Below are 24,169 nucleotides of genomic sequence, written 5' to 3' on the forward strand. Positions count from 1 at the left end.
AAAAGTTTTAGCAAAATATGTATTTTAGTTATTTATTTAGTTAGTTATTGTGCTCCCACTCTAATGTGGGCCATCTGTTTGATGTGCGGGTGCTCCTTTAGGAAAATATGTGAGGTTTAATGGACTCGCTAGCTGTCGGGGTGAGCCTTTTTACTAAAATGTACATTTCAAACGTTTACAGATAACTATACTGTAAGACACAAGTTTGAAGTGCGTAATATAAAGCATGTCTCATGTTTAGGACAACTCGGATCGTTCACTTTTCTTGCAGTATTCATTACATGTTTGATGTTATGCAGTTCATAACATCAAAATATATCAAAATAGCTTTCCTGTAGCTCAACCAGTAGAGCGTGGCGCTAGCAACGCCAAGGTCATGTGTTCGATTCCCAGGGAAAGCAAGAACTGATAATAATGTAAAATGTATACCTTTAATGCAATGTAAGTCGCTTTGGATAAAAGCGTCTGCCAAATGCATAAATGTAAAATGTAAAAAATATCAACATATCAGTAATATTTTCCCATCCAAGGGAGAATATGGGTGTTAAATTACATTTTGCACATTCAGAAGTTTTGCACACCCAGTGTTTGAAACAACACTGCATTCATTTGGGGCAAAACATACTGAAAATCTGTATGAATTTTCTGTACCGTCACACCCCTAACTAATGCAAATGATGATATTATTATCATGATATATTGTGATAATATTTTATTTTATTTCTAGCGTTGAGCTCTATAGTAATCCAGGCACAGTTGTGGAGTTTTGAGTTATGCCACATCTGTAATGCTGTATGCTGATTGGTCCTCAGGACTCTGATGGGCGCTTTGAAGCTGAATCTGGGCGGAGCTCCAGAGGGTCCTGCGGGAACGGGAAAAACAGAGACGACTAAAGATCTGGCTAAAGCGCTCGCCAAACAGGTGCTCACAATGATTTTACCACTATTTTTTACTATTTCAGTTTAAACTCTGATTATTGAGTATTATTATTCATATTGTTAATGTTATTATATGTAAGTGACAAACATGTAAATGTGTGTTTAGTGTGTGGTGTTCAACTGTTCTGATGGTCTGGACTACAAAGCGATGAGTAAATTTTTCAAGGGTCTCGCACAGTCTGGAGCGTGGGCATGTTTCGACGAGTTCAACCGAATAGAGGTCAGTACTGCAAAATAAAAGGCTTCACCACAGATTATCATAAAGAGTGATGATGTGACTGCTGAATTTACAGGTTGAACAAATATGTTATCTTGTATCTGTTTGCCTATCACCATGTCTCTCTGTGTTTGTCGCTCTCTTTCAGGTGGAGGTGTTGTCTGTGGTCGCTCAGCAGATTTTGAGTATTCAGCAGGCCGTAATGCGAAACATGAAGACATTTATGTTTGAAGGAACCGAGCTCTCTCTCAACCCAACCTGCTGTGTGTTTATCACCATGAACCCAGGATACGCAGGCAGAGCAGAGCTACCCGATAACCTGAAAGTAACTAAGAACAAAAATGCTGAATACACACTCATAATTTTTACAGAGAAATACTTAATTAACACACCAAATACTTAATTATCACAATTGTCTTGTAGTTTGGCTCTATTTGTAACTTTCATTTTAAGATAAACTAAAGTATTTGTGATTTTTTTTTTACACCATGGTGCATAAAATTAAATGTCATTTATTAAATAAAATTATATATATATATATATATATATATATATATATATATATATATATATATATATATATATATATATATATATATATATATATATATATATATATATTAACCCTGTAAAGGCTACTGTATGATATTTGTTATGCAAATTTCTCTAAAGGCCTCTAAATTATTAACATGATGAAATATTTTCTGAAAAACCTGTTGTACACGATTTAATGTACATGATCTACTTCATGACTTCTGTCGTCTGATTGAAATGTCATACTTTTTTACTTAATTATCCACCTCATTTTTATATGAATTATCCACATTTTGTAAGGAACATTCATTTGTTAATGTCTCAATCATCATTGTATTGCACTGCATTATACTTGAAGCATTAAAATCTAATCTTATATAATCTTAAAACAGTGCTTGCAATATAAATTAATTCATTTTTATAATAGTATAGCAGGCGACTTACAAGCCGTCACTCTTTCATCGTATTTTCGGCAATATAAATATCAGCAACTGCACAAAAGTGCATATTTCTGCTCATTTTTCCCCCATATTCTCACTATATCATACTATAAAAGCTGATTTATAAAATATGATTCTCAATGAAAAACACACGGTTCAGTAAATGGTTCCATTTATTCCACAATTTTTTTCTGGCTATTAGTTCATATGTTAGGCTTTACAGGGTTAATTTAAATTAAAAAATGGGCCAAGTCATTACATTTCCTCCATGTTTTGTGTCTATATTTGTATGTTTGTAGGCTTTGTTCCGCACAGTTGCAATGATGGTTCCGGATTATGGACTGATTGGAGAGATATCACTTTATTCAATGGGATTCACAGCTTCCCGGAGGTAAAATCAGGTCCAGCTAAACAATAAAACTTATTTTTTAATTCGTTTTTTTAGTTTGGTGGGTACTATTATTTAATACTGGATTTGTGTTTTCCAGCCTGGCTCAGAAGATCGTGGCGACATATCGCTTGTGCTCGGAGCAGCTCTCATCTCAAGCGCACTACGATTACGGGATGCGTGCGGTGAAATCAGTCCTTACTGCAGCGGGAAACCTGAAACTCAAATACCCAGAGGAGGATGAGAGCGTTTTGCTCCTCAGAGCTCTCATGGATGTCAACATGGCCAAGTTCCTCGCGCAGGATTTACCACTGTTTCAGGTGTGTGAATGTAAATTACATATTCATTTTTTTGTATAGAGTTTGCATGTGGTTAATGATTGTGTGTTTGTGTGTGTTTTAGGGAATCATCTCTGATCTGTTCCCTGGAGTGGTGCTGCCCAAACCAGATTATGAGTTACTGTTAAAAGCTTTGGACGACAACATCGCCAAGATGAAACTGCAGCCTGTACCGTGGTTCATCAGCAAAATTATACAAGTACAAAATCTGATCAGTCAATGAACATTTTTCTGTCAAATCTTTTTTTCCCCCACACAAATTCTGCCTTAGGATTCAAACATTTAGAAAGTCATTCATATATGAGCACTAATCCAGCTAAAAATGCATTTTAAATGCAAAACCATTATAAAATTCTGTCTTAACTTAAATCTGATTGGATGATCCTGTTTAAAATAATAAGCTAATTCTATATGAATGGGACAGACTCCCATTAGTTAAAACGGTCTGTTCAATAACAAAAGCAAGCAATTGACCAGTTTAATTGTGTGTGCAGGTGTATGAGATGATGCTGGTCAGGCACGGCTTCATGATTGTTGGCGAGCCAATGGGGGGAAAAACTTCAGCTTATAAAGTTCTGGCTGGAGCTTTGGGAGACCTTTATAAGGGTAATCAGTCCATAATCTGTTTTTATTTGATTTACTTTTTAATCAATCTTGTGCATGCGTGTGTGTGTGTGTGTGTGTGTTATTAGTGCAAATGTATTAATAATGGACATTTTTTTAAAGTTTTTTTGTTGCTTTTTAGTTTAGTGAAAACCGTGATTTTTTTCCAGGATTCTTTGATGAAAGAAAGTTCAAAAGAACAGCATTTATTTGTTACAGAAATCTTTTGTGACATTTTAAATGTTTTTAAATATGTGCTTTTGAGACATTTTATGCATCAATACTATTAATTAATTTGTTGCGCCTTTTGTTTTTTACTGTATTTTTGATCAAATAAATGCAGCCTTGGTGAGCATAAGAGACTTTTTTCCAAAAACAGCAATTCTTAAATATTCCAAACTTTTGACTGGTAGTGTAAGTGAATATACATTTACTTCTGTGTATAAAAATGTATCTAGAACTATTTGTTGAAATGACATGGAATCATAACCAAGTGTGTTATCATGTTGTGTGTTATATAGAAGGGCTGATGGAAGAGTTTGCGGTAGATTTCCGCATCATTAATCCGAAGGCGATCACTATGGGGCAGCTGTATGGCTGTTTCGATCCAGTGAGTCACGAGTGGTCAGATGGGGTTTTAGCCACCTCATTCAGACAACAGGCCCAGTGCACCACAGACGACCGTCAGTGGATTTTATTCGATGGGCCCATTGATGCGGTCTGGATTGAGAACATGAACACCGTTTTGGATGATAACAAGAAGGTACATTTTACATTTTAATTTTGCAGGAAACATGTCTGAAGGGCTTCACGTTCAGTACTCATGTCTGATTTGTTTTGCTGTTGAACAGCTGTGTCTGATGAGTGGTGAAATCATTCAGATGAGTTCTAAAATGAGTCTGATCTTTGAGCCTGCGGATCTGGAGCAGGCATCACCAGCCACTGTGAGCAGGTATACAACAAACACTGTTACACTAATTCAACATACAGTACTCACACAGAGCACAGTTTAGTGATACATCATATATTTCATTTTTATATTAAATATATGAAACAGAAAAATCATTGTAGCTTCAAAAATATCATGTTAATAGCCATATTTCCAGTGAAGAACTACAACTCCCATGGTATTTCTGTACATTAATGTATTTTGTAGTCTGTATGATTTTATTTAAAAGAAATTAATACTTTTATTCTGCAAGGATGCATGATGCATTAAATTTGTAACAACAATGACTATGAGTTTAATATCTCGGGGAATAATTAACTCAAAAGGGATTTAATATTCAATATTCATGAATTTATGAATATAATTTGCCAGTTGTTCATTACGTATTAAGATTTTCCGATAGGGAAAAATGTTTAATTAAATACAAGTAACCCTTTACGGAATTGCTTGAAATTACCCTACTAAGTTTGTCCTGCAAATTAGTTATAGACTTTCAAATCAATTCTCAATAATGGATTACTGCTTTACGAGCGCATAAGAAACATTAACTTTACTGATCAGGACAAGTTCAATATTTCAAATGGTCATACAGTTTACTTTACTAAAATAGTAGCATAAGCTGTTAGGTAACGTTAGATCGGAACTTTCATTGACTTTGTGTATGTGGGAGAACAACAGACTCAACTCATTAAATGTCTTTTGGAGGTTTAATAAACACAGACTAAAAATAACACTACAATTCACACAGAAAGTACACACTAAATATGCCAGGTTCAGCCAGGGAGAGAAGACGAGAGCATTTCGGAAGAGACTTTCAGAAGAAGAGAGAGCGTAAGAAAGAGAAAGGGGGCATCCGAGCACCCCTTTTAAAGTCTGGGAGTAGTCCGGCCCTCCAGGGTTAGACTTAACCAATGAGATTGTTGGGATTTCCAGGCGGGAAGTTCCTCAGAAGATTTTATGGCCCTTTGTTTCAAAACTTGAATCAGTGGGTCTCTGACCATTCATATTCTAATTAATGCAACAAACACACAAAGCATTTTCTGAATAAGTGATATACATGGAAGTGTAAGTCGTGAAGTGAGCATTAATTTGATAGGAGACATGACATATATGAGGTTATCTGAACTAGTAATTTGTTAAGACAAAGATAAAAAGATGCAAAATACCATACAGAAGAAACATTTTACAAGACAGTTATGTGTTTACATACAATGTCCTGGGGTGCATGTTCATTTATAGATGGTTTGTCTATAATTTGAGGTAAAAGCGTGTGTTTTACAACCTTTAGCTCTCTGTGTATGGAACTTTTCATGTGGCCAAATTCTTTTGGGCCGTAAAACTTCTTATCAGATGGTTTCCAGGGTAACGGAGAATCTTTCTCTGTTGTGTTGGGGGAAGGTATGTTACTCAGCACAGAGCTTTCAAAACATATTTGTTAAATGTAACTGGCGATTGTGTGTTTGATTCGCCTGAGTCGCTACAAATTGATCGAAAGTGAGAAAGTAAACATTTCTTTTTCAGATAAATACTGTTCTTTTGAACTTCATCAAAGAATCCTAAAAAAACAAATCGGTTTCCACAAAAATATGAAGTAGCACAACCTTTTTCAAGATTTTGAGCCGCAAATCATCATAGCATGATTTCTGAAGGATCATGTGACACTAAAGATTTGAGTAATGATGCTAATGATGCTTTTCAGCTTTGCATCACAGGCATAAATTACATTATTTTACAATATATTAAATATGTTATGTAATATATTTTATTATTTAATATATATTTATATCTAAATATTAGAGTTTTTATTATATTTCAGATCAAATAAATTCATCCTTGGTGAGCAGAAGAGACTTTTTCAAGAACATTTAAAAATCATACTAACCCCAAACATTAGAATGGTGTTGTGTGTCTAAATATTTCGCAAAAAAACTTAAATAATTACAAAATATATTTGCATATAATTGCATAATTTTATATAATAACATTGAGTATATTCTCATATAGAGTGGTTCGTTTTCTCATTAAAGAGTTTAAGTACATAGTGATTTTTGTAGATTTTTATTTCAGTATTTTTAATTATTTGTTGTAAATAATAAAACATTTCTAATTCAGATTCTCTTGATTACTACATTTTTGAATATGTAAACTTTAACCGGGCTTTATTATCATATGGGTGCAAAATGTACTTTTACACCCAGGTTGTTTTGCCCTGATATGTTTGATGGCTTATAGAGAGTGTGTGTGTTGTGTTTAGGTGTGGAATGATCTATATGGAGCCGCATCAGTTGGGCTGGACGCCTCTGAGAGACTCCTACATGAACACATTACCTGAGAGTCTGGCAGAAGAACACAAAACACTGGTGAGAAAAACACTCTTGCACGTTGTAATGTATGCTTTTAAACATTTCTGATTACCATTTGATGACCTGTGTGTTTCTGTTATAGATTAGTGATCTCTTTAACTGGCTGGTTCAGCCTTGTTTGGACTTTATTTACCACGAGTGTGGCTTCTCAGTCCAGACGTCACCCATTCACCTGGCCTATAGCCTGATGCGCCTGTATACCTGCTTACTGGGTACATGCACACACACGTATATGTGCATTATACATGTTTCAATTATAGAAAGCTCTTTTGATCTGTTTGTTCATGTCACATCTGATCTGAGAAGTATGTTCATGTTTGCAGATGAGATTGTTCAGTCGGGACAGGAAGGAGCAGAATCTATGACGAGTCAGCAGGTGACGCTGTGGCTGCAGGCTCTGTTCCTCTTCGCTGTGGTGTGGAGTCTGGGAGGAACCATCAACGGCAACAGCAGGAAAAAGTTTGACACCTTCTACCGAAACCTTGTCATGGGCACGATGACCGAACACCCGCGACCCCAGAGTGTGAAACTCAACAAAAACAATGTTTTCCCTGAGAGAGGTCCACATGATTTTTTTGTTGACTATTTATTACACTGTTCCCACATTTATGGAAACCCCAGAAATATAATACAATTGTGATTGAATGTAAATATGTTCTCATATTCCTTGCAGATTCTTAACTTCTTAACAGATACGAAGAGAAGATATTTTCATTTACAAAACTAAAAGTCAAAAAAAAAAAGTTGAGATTGATGCGAATAACATTATTAATCAGTTGTCTCCAATCAAGAGCCACATACAGTAACTTATACATGAATCGTCTGCTGTCTGTTTGTTCTGTTCTCTACACAGGCACCGTCTATGATTATTATTTCCATAAGCAGGGCCCTGGTCAGTGGAACAACTGGACAGAATCCATCGCTACAGAGGACAGAGTCATACCTGCCAACGCAAAGGTTAGTACATGCGAATCAGGGTCTGATAGTTAACTAGTAAAACTATAAGACCCCAACTAAAACCATTAACAATTTGTTACTTGAAATAAAGTAAACATTACCTGAAAAAACTTCAGCTAGCTGCCCAGGCAACATTAATCTTTAGTTTAACTTGAAATAACTAAAACTGAAATAAAAGTTAATAAAAGGTATAATAGGCATATTCAACTTTAAAAACATTAAAGTGACAAAAACACAATAAAATGACCCCCAAATTGTAATATATATATAAACATTAAAATAAAAATGAAAACTAAAATAGTACTATATAGTACACTCCAGTTGCCTTGCTCTTCTTCCCGAGTCTTATCCCAATTCTTTCCCACCGGCTGTGAGGAAATGTCCCAATATTCTGGCCTTAAACTTGGCGTCATCAAACTACGCCTGTTTTGAATAGGCGACCTCTAGCGAACGTAAAAGTTACATAGTGCACCTTTAAAATAAGGTCTCTTTTGTAATCATTAGTTGCTGCATTAACTAACACGAGCTTACAATGAGCAATGTATATTTATTGCATTTATTAACCTAATGTTAGTTAATAAAAGTGTGTTAACGGATACAACTTTTAATCTTAATGTATTAGTAAATGTTGAGATTAACATTAGCTGAAAGGGAAAAATATACATCACACATATTCACAGTGTAAAGTTACTCTCTTTGTATGTCCTTTGATGTCCCTCTCTCTCTCTCTCTCTCTCTCTGTCTCTCTCTCAGGTGTCTGATCTTATCATACCCACGGCAGAAACGTCACGGCAGCTCTTCTTCCTCAGGACGTACCTGTCACATGAAGTGCCCGTGCTGATTGTGGGACCCACAGGAACCGGCAAGTCTGTGATCAACAACAACTTCCTGATGTCGCTCCCAAAGGAGCGCTACACTCCCATCTGCATCAACTTCTCCGCCCGTACCTCTGCCAACCAAACCCAGGACATCATCATGTCCAAGCTGGACCGCCGCCGCAAGGGCGTGTTTGGGCCCCCGATGGGGAAGAAATGCATTATCTATGTTGGTAAGAACTAGATCTGCTACAAGTCAAGTCAAGTCAGCTTTATTTATATCGCGCTTTTACAATGACGATTGTTTCAAAGCAGCTTCACAGTGATAAACAGGACAATATTGCAACAAAATTTGATTTGGCTTTACAGTCGTTCTGGAGAAAACGGTGATATACAATTAATTAAGACCTAATACATTTTATTTGGATATTTAGTTAAATAACTTAGAGCGAAATTTTAGTGTCCCCGAAATTTTTGTGATATTTTTGTACAAACACTGAATGTGTAGAGCTAAGGCCTTGTTGTGACTAATGCTGTAAATATAATAGATTCACAAGTTATAAGAGAGATTCCCTGCAAAATTGTGGTTTTAGTTTGTGCTTATGTACAACTGCTTCATTAATTGATATCTAGAAGATGACATGAATGCACAGATAAATAAATACATACATACATCAAGAAAAAAGTATGGATGCAATATACATTATAAAAATTATGATAAATCTATAAGTTTAAACGTTTCAATTCTAATTAAATTATAGTGTGCCATATGTTATGTTCATAGACAATAATAATTTTGTGACCTAGCAGAGATTAAAACTGACTTTGCTATTGTAAAACTTCCTGTAGATGATCTGAACATGCCTGCAAAGGAGATTTACGGTGCTCAGCCGCCCATTGAATTGCTGCGGCAGTGGATCGATCATCATCATTGGTATGATAAAAAAGACACATCCAGATTGGACATTGAGGATGTGCTGTACATGTCTGCTATGGGGCCCCCAGGTGGAGGGAGAAATGACATTACAGGTAAATGTCTGTCATTTACAAAGGTAAATGTCGGTCAATGCTTATAACAATATTAGTCTTAGTTTCTTCTTTGTCACTGTTTTGTGTCTTTCCTCCCTCACAGGGCGATTTACACGTCACCTAAACGTTATATCGATCGACACATTTGATGATGAGACTCTAAGTAACATCTTCACATCCATCACCGACTGGCACTTCAGCAATGGTTTTGATGCCTCTTTTTATAGGTGTGTTGATGGAAAGTGGCTCCCAAAAAAGTATAGACACTTAAGTCCAACTTAAAAATGTGATTGCATTATATATGAAAATATCAAACCAATATATTTAGAATAAAAATAGCACAAGCAAACTTACAAGCCAAATATTTTTTAAGTGTGTGCTTTTGTAACCACTGTTTAGTAATAAAAAAAAAACAGAGAATAAATATTTCTGGGTGTTTGTTGTAGGTTGGGTAAAATCATGGTTCAAGCTACTATGGCAGTGTACAAGGATGCTATCAAGAGTTTCCTCCCAACACCGTCTAAATCTCATTATATTTTCAATCTGCGAGATTTTGCGAGGGTGATTAGGGGAGTAATGCTCTGTCCATCGACGCACATGCAGGTAAATGCACACACGTTCTATGTAAAGGCAAAGTAAATACACTAAAGAGTTTACAGAGTTACAGAGTTTTGTGCTTCTTTTTGCAACAGGAAGGAGATAAGCTGATCCGGTTATGGATCCATGAGGTCTATCGTGTGTTTTACGATCGACTGGTTGATAATGACGATAGAGAGAATTTCTTTAATATTGTTAAAGAGAGGACATCGGCGTATTTCAAACAAACCATTGACAAGGTAATAGATACATAGTCATATTTTGCCTCCCACAACATCTCACAAAATCTATTCACATTGTGACATTATTTTAAAGACAATTCAATTTAAACCACAGTATTTTTTTATTATTGATTTATAATAATAATATTTTAATTAAGGCAAAACATTGTTTCGTTTAATTTTGATATGTGCATTTTTCACTCAATTACAAGGAAACTGATCAGTTATTTTAAATAAAATGGATCTGGTTATTTAGTATCTTTTACAATTGTTTTTAAAAAGATGTATTCAAATGTCTCTTTTCACCTGTTCAGCTTCTCTGTCATCTCACTCCGTCTGGTAAAGTTGAAGATGACACCATTCGCAGTCTGTTTTTTGGTGACTACGCCAAACCAGACTCGGCCAGTAAACCCTATGACGAGATCACAGATCTGAGCACATTAACCGAGGTGATGGATTTCTACCTCAGGGAGTTCAATAACATCAGCAAAGCACCCATGAACCTTGTCATGTTTCAGTTCGCCATCGAACACATCTCACGCATCTGCCGTGTGCTGAAACAAGACAACGGACACCTGCTGCTGGTCGGCATCGGCGGATCCGGGCGACAGAGCACCACCAAACTTGCCACCTTCATCAATGACTACGAGCTGTTTCAGATCGAACTGACCAAGAACTACAGCATGTCGGACTGGCGGGACAATCTGAAGCACTTGATGCTTAAAGCAGGGATAGAGGGGAAGAAAACAACATTTCTCTTTAGCGACAACCAGATCAAGGATGAAGCCTTTGTTGAGGACATCAACATGCTGCTGAACACAGGAGATGTGCCAAACATCTTCCCAGCGGACGAGCGTGCAGACATCATCGAAAAAATGCAGGGAATTGCCCAAATGGAAGGGAAGAAGATTGACGTCACACCACTCTCCATGTACAACTTCTTCATCGACAGAGTGAAAGCCAATCTTCATATAGTTCTTGGTACTGTTTATATTATTATAGTATATGAATCATATTATATATTTTTTTAAAAATTTAAAAATTTAAAAAAATATATATATATTTTTTTTATTTAATCTTTATTTAACCAGGACAGAAACCTCTCTTGAGAAGTCACTTTTACTGGCCAAGATAGCAAATTAATGTATACACAAAAAAAGTCATTAATAAAACAGTATACATAATTAATCAAAAAATATAAATAAATATATATATATATATATATAATATTATAATATTATTATATAATATATGTAATTATATATTTATACTATATATAAAATAATATATTTATATTATAGTTATTAATTTTTATATTTATGTATTATTATAATATATAAATCAATTATCATTATAATTATTATATATTATAATATATATTTTTACTGTATGTATATATTATAGTTACACAAAAAAGTTATTCATAAAACAGCATATATAATTAATCAAAAAATATAAAAATAAAGTATGTTATTTTGTTATTTGTTTATTTAGTAAATATATTTATTTATCAAATAAATTATACATGTTATATATATATATATATATATATATATATATAATACTATTATTATATATGTAATTATATATTTATACTATATATAAAATAATATATTTATATTATAGTTATTCATTTTTATATTTATGTATTATTATAATATATAAATCAATTATCATTTTAATTATTATATATTATAATATATATATATTTACTGTATGTATATATTATAGTTATTTTTATTTGTAAGCTGTTATGCATGTTTGTCCCAATAGCAATGAGCCCAATCGGTGAAGGCTTCCGCAATCGTCTGAGGATGTTCCCATCTCTGATCAACTGCTGCACCATAGACTGGTTTCAGGCCTGGCCCAAAGATGCTCTGGAGATGGTCGCCAACAAGTTCCTTGAGGATCTGGACCTGGAGGACAACATCAGGATCGAGTGCGGTCATAAGCCAGAATTTATTACCTTTAACAGATGAGAGTGTTCAAATATAAAGGCTCACACTTCCTGCTTTGCATTATTCTCAGGGTGGTGGAAATGTGTAAAACGTTCCAGGAGAGTGTGCAAGAGTTGTCCGAGCGCTACTACTCCCAGCTGCGCAGACATAATTACGTCACTCCTACTTCTTACCTGGAGCTCATCCTGACCTTTAAAGCCTTGCTCAATTCCAAACGCAGTGAGGTGAACGAGCTCAAGAATCGCTACATAATTGGCTTGCAGAAACTTGACTTTGCGGCTTCTCAGGTGAGACAGAGAATGTAAATGCTTCACCTGTGATTTCATAATCTCTTACATCTCTCCTATTCTAATGCTATTTATATTTAAAGGGATCGTTCACCATTTACTCAACGTCAACTCATTCTAGGTGTCCTGGCTCGTCCACGTTTTATAATGGCAGTGAATTTTTATATCATTTTTTAAAAGTCCTTAAAAGTGCATCTATCCATCATATAACTGCTCTACACGGCTCTGGGGGTTAATAAAGGCCTTCTGAAGTGAAGTGGCGTGCCGTGTTTGTATAAGAAAAATATCCATATTTAAAGCTTTATAGACTAAAATAACTAGTTTACGGCAGTCAGTGGTGCGTAAGTAGCTAAAAGAGTAACCTCTGACACGATGTACAGGAGCATCGCAAGCTTTGATGCCTCTCGTGGATGGGGCAGAACAACAAACTCAGGCCCCTCTTCTCTTATATCAAAATACTCCACCATTTCTCTTTAAAAATTCTCATTTTAAACTTGTAATTCATGACCAGTGTTTTGTTTTTTTCTATCCTCTGCGCTTCTGTGTTCGTCAATATGCATGCGTCAAGGGTTACTCTTTCGCCGTAAGTCAAGCTGCGTACCGCTGACCACCGGAAGCTAGTTATTTTAGTCTACAAAGTTTTAAATATGGATATATTCGCTTCAGAAGGCCTTTATTAACCCCCTGGAGCCGTGTGGAGCAGTTATATGATGGATAGATGCACCTTTATAGACTTAAAAAGCGACCCATAAAGTCAATGCCATTATAATGCTTGGAAGAGCCAGGGCATTTTTAATATAACTGATTGTATTTGTCTGACAGAAGAATGGCATATACACCTACAGGGTTCCTGTCTTTAAAAAGTCTTAAATTTGCTGAAGCATTGATTTGTAGGTCTTAAATAATTTTTTCTACATCCATGTAACATTACTCTGTTGCTCATTGAAATGTTCCCGCAGTGCTTTAGTTTGTGTGTGTGTGTGATCCGGGATGTTGTAGTTCATTCTTAAATTTGACTTGGTGAAACCTGCAGAAACCCTGACCTAAGATGGCTTAAATCAAGGGCTAATTTTCATTTTTGGGTGAACTTTCCCTTTAAGTGGTAAATATTATATTTTCAATATTAATTAAAATTTTAGAAAAATGTAAAATAGAACCATTTTCACAGTTGGTCTCGGATAAATAATGTAGATTTCAGACATATTTCAATAAATCAAGATTTATTCATTCATTTATATGGATGTTGACAATGTTGTGTGTGTGTGATGTGCAGGTAGCAGTCATGCAGCAGGAGCTCACAGCTCTACAGCCGGAACTCATCGAGACGGCAAAGCAGACTGATCAGATGATGGTGAAGATAGAAAAAGAGACCGTAGAGGTGGATGCTAAGAAAAAGCTTGTCAGTGCCGATGAAAAAGTCGCCAATGATGCAGCAGCTGCTGCTAAAGCGATTAAGGTAACGGATGGGGAAAATGTAATAATCTAATGCGCACACAAATAATCTAAATGCAAGTACACAACATCAATTTCTCCCAAAATGTATTTAAATGCAATTTATAAAACACTGCAGCTTCAGTGTCCACTACAGGGGTAGTAAACAGGAAACTGCCAGCATGTTTTAGCTAGTTTTAAGAACAATAACGTTGGTTTAATGGCACAGATGTTTAATGGTAACTCCAGCACCTCACTAAATACTGGTGTTTAAGGCCCTGATAAACTATATACTAAATCAAAGAACAAACTGGTGTGGCATCATTAACAAAATAAGGTCAAAACGAAGTTTGTTTGCAGTTTGTTCCAGGATTTCAAAACAGCTTGGCAAAGTCTTTCCGGAAAAATTCACACTGGACAGAGTTAACAGAGTTTTGTGTTGAACATAGTCAATGTTGCCATCTGTTAGTTTGGATTGTAGGACAAAACTAGTTATTTTTAAACCTTTTTGTGCTATTTTCAACATCCGGGTTTAAATTTGTCTTGGTGTCAATGTTGCGATGTGTTTTCTTTTACTACAGTACATAGATGACTCATCAGTGTTTTATAATTATTCATGAGATTGCATGTCCTTATCCTATGAGAATATGTATTGCTTAATTATACATGACAGCCCGTGTTGATTTCCTATACCAGACGCTTCATACAGTGAGATTGCATACAGTAAGTGAGAGATGCATTAATGGATCAAAACATGTGTTTGTTTTTCCTTTATAAGAGTTTCTGCACCACATAAGTTCTGTTCAATAGATTGTGAGTCTTCACAAACGCGATTCATCCACACTGTGAGTGTAAACGATCATACGGCTTAAAACACTGCAAAGTAAGCCTCAAAATTGATCAAACATGCAACCGCGTGTTCATTTTTTTTCTATTTAGAGACCAAATGAGAATAGCTGTGTGTTATTTGTGCTTTAAAGTATAGCTGTCACAGGATATGTACTGTATGTATTTGTGTAATTTTTTCTGAGCTTAAAAGAGCATGTGTATATTGTGTTGTGTGTAATGGTAATTTGCAGCGTGCATTTGTGGGAAGCTTTGATGCCTTTAATGATTTTTTTTTTAAATTAGAAGCTGTTTCATTTGAGGAGACTGGGAAAGTGGTTAGCAGTTTGAGCATAAGACGGGTTGGTTTGTGAGATGTGGTTGACACTATGATTGAGCAGTTTAAATTGATGAATTTATTTATAATAGGATGAGTGTGAGGGGGATCTTGCGGAGGCGATGCCAGCGCTGGAAGCGGCTCTTTCTGCTCTGGACACACTGAAGCCGGCAGATATAACTGTCCTGAAGACGATGCAGAATCCCCCTGGTCCTGTCAAACTCGTCATGGAATCCATCTGTGTCATGAAGGGAATTAAACCAGAGAGGAAACAAGACCCTGGTGGATCTGGTATGAGAATGTAGCACAGAATGTAGTCTGAATCCTGAACACAGCATTAGTTGAAGGTTACATTAAAGGGATACTACTACTGCTTTTTAGATGGTTTTACTATGTTATTCCCTTAACTAAGACGAGTTGATTCATCTATCTCTTGTCTCAGTGCATGCACTTAATCGGTTTGACTCACGCTTTCACGCACGGTGACATTCTAATAGCATTTAGTTTAGCCTACTAAGCCCAGTTCATTCATTAGGTACCAAACAGAGATTAAGTTAGAATCGACCACACACACACACACACACACACACACACACACACACACACACACACACACACACACACACACACACACACACACACACACACACACACACACACACACACACACACACACACACACACACACACACACACACACACATTTCTGTCAATAGGGGTGAGGGGGGATTTTTCAGGCGTGACTGATTACTTCACCGAGTCGAAGTGCTCTCAAAAGTGCTATTCCGCCATACATTATAGATCTCCTTTTTAACCCACTAAGAAAAGCGCCACGTTTTATTTTGTGTCACCATACTAGGCTGTTCTAGCCTAGAAATCTATACGCACCCTAGCGGCAGCAAATTTAATCTGCCCGCAAGTGTCGTCTAGGAACTCTCAATACCCTTCTGAGCTGTATTCCCCTCACTCTGGACGGGCCAATCACATCGTGTATAGAGTCGGTGGGCGGGGCCATAATGACGACGGCCGAGTTGCGTTTGTGTGCTTCTAGTAAACACAGAAACTGGCGAACGGCGGCGGTCTTTCGAATCAGCTTTGACTGCGATTCTGTAAGACTTGGAGTTAAGCTTTTCTCTGAGAAAAGAACAAAGAGCGGCACTGAAGTCATTCTTAAAAAGAGAAGATGTGTTCGAAGTTTAGCCGACTGGATGCGGTGAATGTTTAATCTATCAACGAGCTCTGTTTCACCTTCGTTGCTCTGGTTGGTGGTAGCGCTATCCTATCGCGTGCAGAAGGAGTTTGAAAGACAACCGTTTATCCGCCCCTCGGATTGAGCCCTGTCTATGGTGAGTTTCCAGACCAAACATCTTGATGTGGGTCTGGCTTGTCAAGGCTAAGGCTGTTCAACTATTCGTGTAACTGTATTTAAATAGATGATCTCTGTTTGGTACCCAAAGAATGAACTGGGCTTAGTGGGCTAAGCTAAATGCTATCAGAATGTCACCGCGTGTCAGTGTGAGAGAGGTATGTATCAATTCGTCTTAGTTAAGAGAATAATATAGTTTAATATGAAAAAGTGGTAGAGTATCCCTTTAAACTAGACAAGATACTAAACTGACACACTAAGGTCACCATTTACCAGCATCCTTTGCTATCCTGTTATCTTTATTTTATTTACACAGGTAAGATGATTGAAGACTTCTGGGGGCCATCTAAGAAGCTTCTAAGTGATATGAAGTTCCTTGAGAGCCTCAAAACATTCAACAAGGACAGCATACCTCCTGCTAACATCAAGAAAATCAGAGAAAAGTTTATAGACCACCCAGATTTTCAGCCTTCAATAATCAAAAGCGTGTCTTCGGCCTGCGAGGGCCTTTGCAAATGGGTACGTGCCATGGAAGTGTACGAGCGTGTGGCAAAGGTTGTTGCCCCCAAGAAAGAGAAATTAAAAGAAGCAGAAGATGAGCTAGCTGTGCAGATGCAGATGTTAGCCATAAAACGTGCCGAGCTGAAGGAGGTGGAGGATCGTCTGCAGGCGTTGAATGACACATTCGAAGGGATGATACAGAAGAAAAAAGACCTAGAAGCAAACATCGAACTCTGTTCCCAGAAGCTAATACGAGCTGAAAAACTAATCGGTGGCCTGGGAGGAGAAAAAGACAGATGGACGGAGGCTGCGCGGCTCCTCGGCATCAAATACACCAACTTGACCGGTGACGTGCTTTTATCCTCGGCTACAGTGTCGTATCTTGGAGCATTCACCATCGATTTCCGTGTGGAGTGTCAGCGAGAGTGGCACGAGCTGTGCACTGAGAAGAAGGTGCCATGTTCAAAGGACTTCACACTTAGCAACACACTCGGAAATCAGGTGTTGATCCGTTCGTGGCAGATCTCAGGATTACCCGTAGACTCGTTTTCCACCGATAACGGTATCATCGTCTCAAACTCTCGCCGTTGGCCACTCATGATCGACCCTCAGGGCCAAGCCAACAAGTGGATCAAAAACATGAATAAAGCAAACAAACTCTCCTGCATCAAGCTCTCAGACGGCAACTACATCCGTACCCTCGAGAATGCCATTCAGTTTGGCACACCAGTCCTCCTGGAGAACGTCGGCGAGGAGCTAGATGCAGTTTTAGAGCCGGTTCTCCTGAAACAGACCTTTAAGCAGCAGGGAGTAGAATATATGAAACTGGGTGAGAACACTGTGGAATATTCAAGCGACTTCCGGTTCTACATCACAACAGGGTTGAGGAATCCGCATTACTTGCCGGAGGTGGCGGTCAAAGTGTGTCTTTTGAACTTCATGATCACGCCGTTGGGTCTTGAAGATCAGCTGCTAGGGATCGTCGCCGCCAAAGAGAAACCAGAGCTTGAGGAGAAGAAAAATCAGCTGATTCTTGAAAGTGCAGCCAGTAATAAACAGCTAAAGGAGATTGAGAACAAAATCCTGGAGGTTCTTTCTTCTTCTGAAGGGAACATCCTAGAGGACGAGGCTGCCATTAAGGTTCTCTCATCATCTAAAGTGCTGTCAGAAAAGATATCCGAGAAGCAGAAGATCGCAATCGTGACTGAAAATGAGATTGACCAAACTCGAATGGGTTATCGACCGGTTGCAGAACACTCGTCCATTTTGTTCTTCTGCATCTCAGAGTTGGCAAACATCGATCCCATGTACCAATACTCCCTCACATGGTTCATCAACCTGTACCTGCACTCCATTGCTCAAAGCACACCTAGCGATGACCTACAGATCCGCATAACCAACATCCTGGATCATTTCACCTTGCGAGTTTACTATAACGTGTGCCGCTCTCTGTTTGAGAAGGACAAGCTGCTGTTCTCCCTGCTTTTGACCGTTGGGATCATGCAGGGAAAAGGTCAGGTCGACGATCTTGTCTGGCGCTTTCTTCTCACAGGAGGCGTTGCTCTGGAGAACCCGTTCCCCAACCCAGCCCCGGAGTGGCTTTCCGACAAATCATGGTCCGAAATAGTCCGGGCTTCGCAGCTTCCCCGTCTCAAAGGATTGTTTGAGCATGTGCAGGAGAACATGGTGCAGTGGAAGCAGATCTACGACTCTGGTCATCCGCAGGACGAGGAGTTACCCGGGAAGTGGTGCGAGGTCTTGGGCATGGAGCGCATGGTGGTGCTGCGCTGCTTCAGACCGGATAAACTTGTCCTGGCGGTGCAGCAGTTCATTGTGCACAATATGGGCCGTGCGTACATCGAGCCACCGACCTTCGACCTGGCGGAAAGCTACAGTGACTCCAACTGCTGTTCGCCACTCATCTTTGTCCTCTCTCCAGGATCAGACCCTACAGCAGGTAAAATAGAAAGATGTTTATTTTCTGTGCTTTTTATTATATATTATTATATCCTTCTGATATACAACATTAGTCAATTGGTTGTGAAAATGTACTGTACTATTACAGTTTTCATGAATATTTTTAAGGTTTAGTATTTTTTTTAAATTAGTTTTATTTTCAAAAAATATGTCTATAAAGACTATCAGTCAAAAGTTTGGACACGTTTTCCCTTTCTCTTTGATGGGAAAGTGTGTCTAAACTTCTGACTGGTAGTGTAGATTTAATCAATTTATGAACGAAAATGAGAAATAAAAAAAGTTTTTATATATTATATTACATTTTTTGTTAATGTTTATTGAATGAATATGAAAAAAGTTACAGTTAACAATAATAACCCTGTATGATGCACATCGCAATACATATTTCTCGATGCACAATATCATAATGAGATTATGATTGTAACTGTTAAAATAAAAGCAGAAATAATATTAATTTTTAATTTAAACCTAAAGACAAATTTAATATTTAGTGTGTCCAACATGAGAAAGTGAAACACTACGAGAGAAACTAAAATGGTAGAAAATGGCAAAAATACCACTCAGACATTAGTAAGGATAAACATGATTTGTTCCAACTTGTGTTTTGTGCTGTGAATTATTGGCTGTTAATTAGAAATTAATATTTTATCATCGATATTTACAGATGTGACATTTTTATGAAGATTAAGAATGTAATTGAGGCAAGGAAAAGGTATAATAGAATTGTTCAGAAAGGCATACAACTTTCAATTTTATTGGTAGAATTATTTCATACATATACAAATGTCTGTTAAATCTGTAAAAAAAAAGGGTAAAAAAGTCTGTTAAAGTAATTAGCAAGATTTTAAAATGTATGCGATGTTTAATAGGGAGCCAGTGCAGTGTTGACAGAGCTGGGCTAATATGGTCATACTTCCTGATTCTAGTAAGAACTTGAGCTGCTGCGTTTTGGACCAGCTGCAGTTTGTTATAATCTAGCCTTGAGGTCATGAACGCATGAACAAACTGTTCAGCATTTTGCATTGAAAGCATGTGCCATAGTTTAGATATATTTTTAAGATGAAAGAATGGTGTTTTACAGATGCTAGAAACGTGGCTTTCAAATAAAAGATTGGTATCTAATAAAAAGTAAATTAAAAGAAATTAATTTTGTTTACTTTTGTATGATACTCAAATGTTTGTCTTGAAGACCAATGTACAATCTGAGCAATCTGTGTAATATTATGAGAAATGGAATCACAGTATATGATTGTTTCAGCCCAGACCTAAACATTTACAGTTAAATGATGTTCTTTCCCTCTTTGTCTTACTCAGGACTGCTGAAGTTTGCAGATGACTTGGGCATGGGTGGCAGTAAGACCCAGACAATCTCTCTCGGTCAAGGTCAAGGTCCAGTAGCTGAGCAGCTGATCAAGGCAGCGCTGACCAACGGCACCTGGGTCGTACTGCAGAACTGTCATCTCGCAACCAGCTGGATGCCAACCTTGGAGAAGATTTGCGAGGAGGTCATCACACCTGAAAAAACACTCACCAGCTTCAGGTAAAAAAATGGTGCTGTTTCAAATGAAAGCAAATCACATAATTTCAACATGAAATGCAAATAACATATTTATACTCTAAATCAAAAGAAAATATATTTTTCATAAGGAAAATTAAGCATGTTTTATGATCATGGCTTTTTTTGCATTGTGACATTTTTTTAATGACAATTAAGCCTAAAATTCTCAATACTGTAAAACAGTCATGCAAATCATCCTACAAATTATTTTAAAATCAGCTTAAAATAGATGCACTAAAATACAAACTACAATAATATATTTATACCTATTAATTAAATAATAGTTCATTATTATAGATAAGATTATTTATTTATTTTTTAAATAGGAAATCATTTCCTGTGGTAAACAACATTTATGCTAATATAATGTTATGTGTGTCCCAGTTACTTCATATCCTAACCCCAAACTCTTTGTGTTTTAGGTTGTGGTTGACCAGTCAACCATCTGATAAGTTTCCAGTGAGTGTTTTGCAGAATGGGGTAAAGATGACGAATGAGCCGCCCAAAGGACTGAGGGCAAATTTATTGCGTTCTTACCTCAGCGATCCCATCTCAGACCCCGCCTTCTTCAACAGCTCCGCTAAGCAGGAAATCTGGCAGAAGCTGCTGTTCGGCCTTTGCTTCTTCCACGCTCTGGTCCAGGAGAGGAGAACCTTCGGCCCACTCGGTCAGATATGTATCTGTAATGCAGTTTGCTTTCCTGTCTGTAATCCTTCATTTGATTCAGCCCCCATCTTTAGAAAACAAGCTTCTGTGATACTATCATTAGTCTACCTGATCTAATCTTTTCTAAACATGCATTATACAACCACAATCAAAGAGCAGTTTAATTGGCAGAGAGAGCTATATGTTCATTGATTGAGTCCCCTGAAAACTATAAACACTATTATAAAAGCAAGCTTGTCTTTAACTCCCTTCTATTTATCTATACTAATGATCTGGATATGTTTAGGAACAGAGATGATAAATATCCAACAATCAAATAAAGCATGCGCATCCCCAAAAAACTGAAGAAAATGAGAAAGCATTGGAAAACTGTTGCCAAAAACATATAATAAGCTCACTAACTCAAACGTGATGTATCAAACTACATGCTCTTCATCAGACTTGAGTGAGCTCATTAAATGTTTTTGGGAGCCACGGTGTTGACTTTTTTTTGTATTTTAAGAATCATGTCATTCATATCATCTATAGTGGGCTTCATTGTGACATTAAAGGTGTGTTCAATCGTCTCACTTTATCTTTCTCTGCAGGTTGGAATATTCCATATGAGTTTAATGAGTCTGACTTGAGGATCAGCATTCGTCAGATCCAGATGTTCCTGGACGAGTATGAGGAGGTTCCGCTAGAGGCCCTCAGATACCTGACAGGTGATTAAGGAAGCCACCGCCCGGAAAGCCCTAGTGCAGGGTTTCCCATCAGCCATGACAGTTTTGATAAGTAAAAAATCCCATGGCACACCACTAAGCACTGAAATAACAGCATTGCACAAACATGCATTGCTTCAAATGGCATATTAAAACTGGATATTATACTAAAACTAATAATCACATTTAATGTGAAACTTGAGCTTGAGGCGGGAGTGTGGGCGGGGTTTTGATATCGTGGCTGTACTTCCTGCTCTCTACTGTGCAGACTAAGGTCCCGAGGTCCCAAATCAGCGCAAGATGTCTATGCCATATTTGAACATTGGCACTTTTCTAGATGGAAGAGAGTAAAGGTGGCGTTGTCCATTTTTTTTTACAGTCTACGTGTCAGACACATGGATGTCACACCATAGTATCATAATATTAACATTTAAGAAAATCAAGCTCAGATGGAGTTGCGATGTTTTTTGCATTGCAATCAACTTGCAGGTTATAACGTTTTTTGTAGCTGTATGGGTGCTTAGTTTTTATAGTTGTTGAAAGCATTTGGACAAAATCTTATATAAAAGAAAAAATAAAGCACTATGGATGGCAACAACTAGACGGCAAATACCAGACTGTCCTCCACTCTTTTAATACAAAACATTAGCCTTTATAAACAGTGTTTCTTGTGTAGAGAAAATGCGGTACTTATTCAAACATCAGTTATTTATTTACCCTTGCATTGCAAACAAGCTGAGATCTCCAAAATGAGTGCAGCACTTCATTCATTATAGATAGAGGTGGGTGGAGTTATGAGGTTTGACTGACAGTTTTAGTCACAAGCTCTTTTAAATGCTTTTCGTTGGTTAAATATTTGTAAAAACCCACAAACAGAGGTAAAGGAAACATTACATATAAAATAAAATCAAAATGACAGATTATAGAGATACAAGGTTTCTACCTGACTTATTTATTTTTTTGTAGCATTTAATTTATTATTCGTTTTGAAATTTAATAATGTTCCAGTGGTTGGGAAACACTGCCCTAGTAAACACATAGCAGTGTGTTAACAGCCACTCAGAACCAGTAATCACATAGCAACACCCTAGCATTATGGTGGTGAGTTTTGCAAAGGCGAACGCTACTCTTTTCTTCTGTAAAAATCTTGAAACACGTCTTGGCATCTACAGCACTTGATGAAATACACTTTCATTGTTACAACACTTGAGTTCATGTTTGCTCATGTTTTCTGCAGGAGAGTGTAATTATGGAGGGAGGGTGACTGACGATAAGGACCGGAGGCTGCTGATGTCCCTCCTCTCCATCTTCTACAGCTGGGAGCTTATTGAACAGGACAAGTATCGTGTGTGTGAGGGAGATCTTTACTACGTGCCACCACACGCACCTTACCAGGTACACACACACACTGTGCACCTTTATTAAATCAAGTCAAGTCACCTTTATTTATATAAAGGTTTTAATACAACACAGATCATTTCAAAGCAGCTTTAGTGTGATAAACAGATAATGATCAGTGATGCAAACATAATTAAATTCTGCTATAAAGCATCTCTAAAAAGAAAATAATCATTCTTCAGCTGAAGTCAGTTCATGATGCAAAAGGAAACGTAAACTATACTGATTTTACTGACGCTTAATGGAAAAGTTCACCCAGAATTTAAGTCATATGATGCATTGTGCACAAGTCAAAACATTAAAACATGCTGAATTGTGATAATTTATGAGACATGGCGAGAAGAACCATGATTCATATTGAGGTGTCATGTTTGTGGCAGTTCATTATGTGGAAAATGTTGCATATTTTAGTAAACGTTAATAATTAAAAAATAATTAACAAAAAACATACAAAAAAAAAAAAAAAAAAAACTAATTAAAATGACAAAAACAACAAAATGACTATAACTGTAAATAAAAAAGTATATTAAGGATTAAGGATGCTAAAATAACACTGGCTTGTGGGTATGTGGTTTGCTCTCTTATCTGAATCTCTTTTATATGCAGAGTTATGTGGACTACATCCGCAACCTGCCCATCAGTGCTGAACCGGAGGTCTTCGGCCTCCACAGCAATGCTAACATCACCAAAGATAACCAGGAGACCAATCAGCTACTAGATGGGGTGCTGCTAACTCTACCCAGACAAACTAGCAGCGGAGCCAAATCTCCACAGG

General features: G+C 37.2%; 1 protein-coding gene across 1 annotated transcript in view; it reads left to right on the forward strand.

Moving 5' to 3' along the window:
- dnah3 (dynein axonemal heavy chain 3) overlaps positions 1 to 24,169 on the forward strand; it is a 48,930-nt gene that overhangs the window by 19,813 nt on the left and 4,948 nt on the right. The window contains exons 29-57 of the mRNA XM_067435236.1: positions 813 to 921; positions 1,045 to 1,158; positions 1,304 to 1,480; positions 2,429 to 2,520; positions 2,618 to 2,837; positions 2,920 to 3,054; positions 3,350 to 3,461; positions 3,980 to 4,221; positions 4,310 to 4,410; positions 6,662 to 6,767; positions 6,853 to 6,982; positions 7,094 to 7,330; positions 7,624 to 7,727; positions 8,481 to 8,775; positions 9,392 to 9,571; positions 9,675 to 9,798; positions 10,018 to 10,174; positions 10,264 to 10,407; positions 10,704 to 11,370; positions 12,163 to 12,328; positions 12,418 to 12,634; positions 13,908 to 14,090; positions 15,320 to 15,518; positions 16,910 to 19,051; positions 20,386 to 20,611; positions 21,052 to 21,296; positions 21,883 to 21,999; positions 23,234 to 23,391; positions 24,001 to 24,168. Of these exons, the coding sequence (XP_067291337.1) occupies positions 813 to 921; positions 1,045 to 1,158; positions 1,304 to 1,480; positions 2,429 to 2,520; positions 2,618 to 2,837; positions 2,920 to 3,054; positions 3,350 to 3,461; positions 3,980 to 4,221; positions 4,310 to 4,410; positions 6,662 to 6,767; positions 6,853 to 6,982; positions 7,094 to 7,330; positions 7,624 to 7,727; positions 8,481 to 8,775; positions 9,392 to 9,571; positions 9,675 to 9,798; positions 10,018 to 10,174; positions 10,264 to 10,407; positions 10,704 to 11,370; positions 12,163 to 12,328; positions 12,418 to 12,634; positions 13,908 to 14,090; positions 15,320 to 15,518; positions 16,910 to 19,051; positions 20,386 to 20,611; positions 21,052 to 21,296; positions 21,883 to 21,999; positions 23,234 to 23,391; positions 24,001 to 24,168 (7,267 nt within the window). The remainder of the gene's footprint in view (positions 1 to 812; positions 922 to 1,044; positions 1,159 to 1,303; positions 1,481 to 2,428; positions 2,521 to 2,617; positions 2,838 to 2,919; positions 3,055 to 3,349; positions 3,462 to 3,979; positions 4,222 to 4,309; positions 4,411 to 6,661; positions 6,768 to 6,852; positions 6,983 to 7,093; positions 7,331 to 7,623; positions 7,728 to 8,480; positions 8,776 to 9,391; positions 9,572 to 9,674; positions 9,799 to 10,017; positions 10,175 to 10,263; positions 10,408 to 10,703; positions 11,371 to 12,162; positions 12,329 to 12,417; positions 12,635 to 13,907; positions 14,091 to 15,319; positions 15,519 to 16,909; positions 19,052 to 20,385; positions 20,612 to 21,051; positions 21,297 to 21,882; positions 22,000 to 23,233; positions 23,392 to 24,000; position 24,169) is intronic.

The sequence above is a fragment of the Pseudorasbora parva genome, chromosome 24 (genome assembly GCF_024679245.1).
Source record: "Pseudorasbora parva isolate DD20220531a chromosome 24, ASM2467924v1, whole genome shotgun sequence".
Taxonomy (NCBI): domain Eukaryota; kingdom Metazoa; phylum Chordata; class Actinopteri; order Cypriniformes; family Gobionidae; genus Pseudorasbora; species Pseudorasbora parva.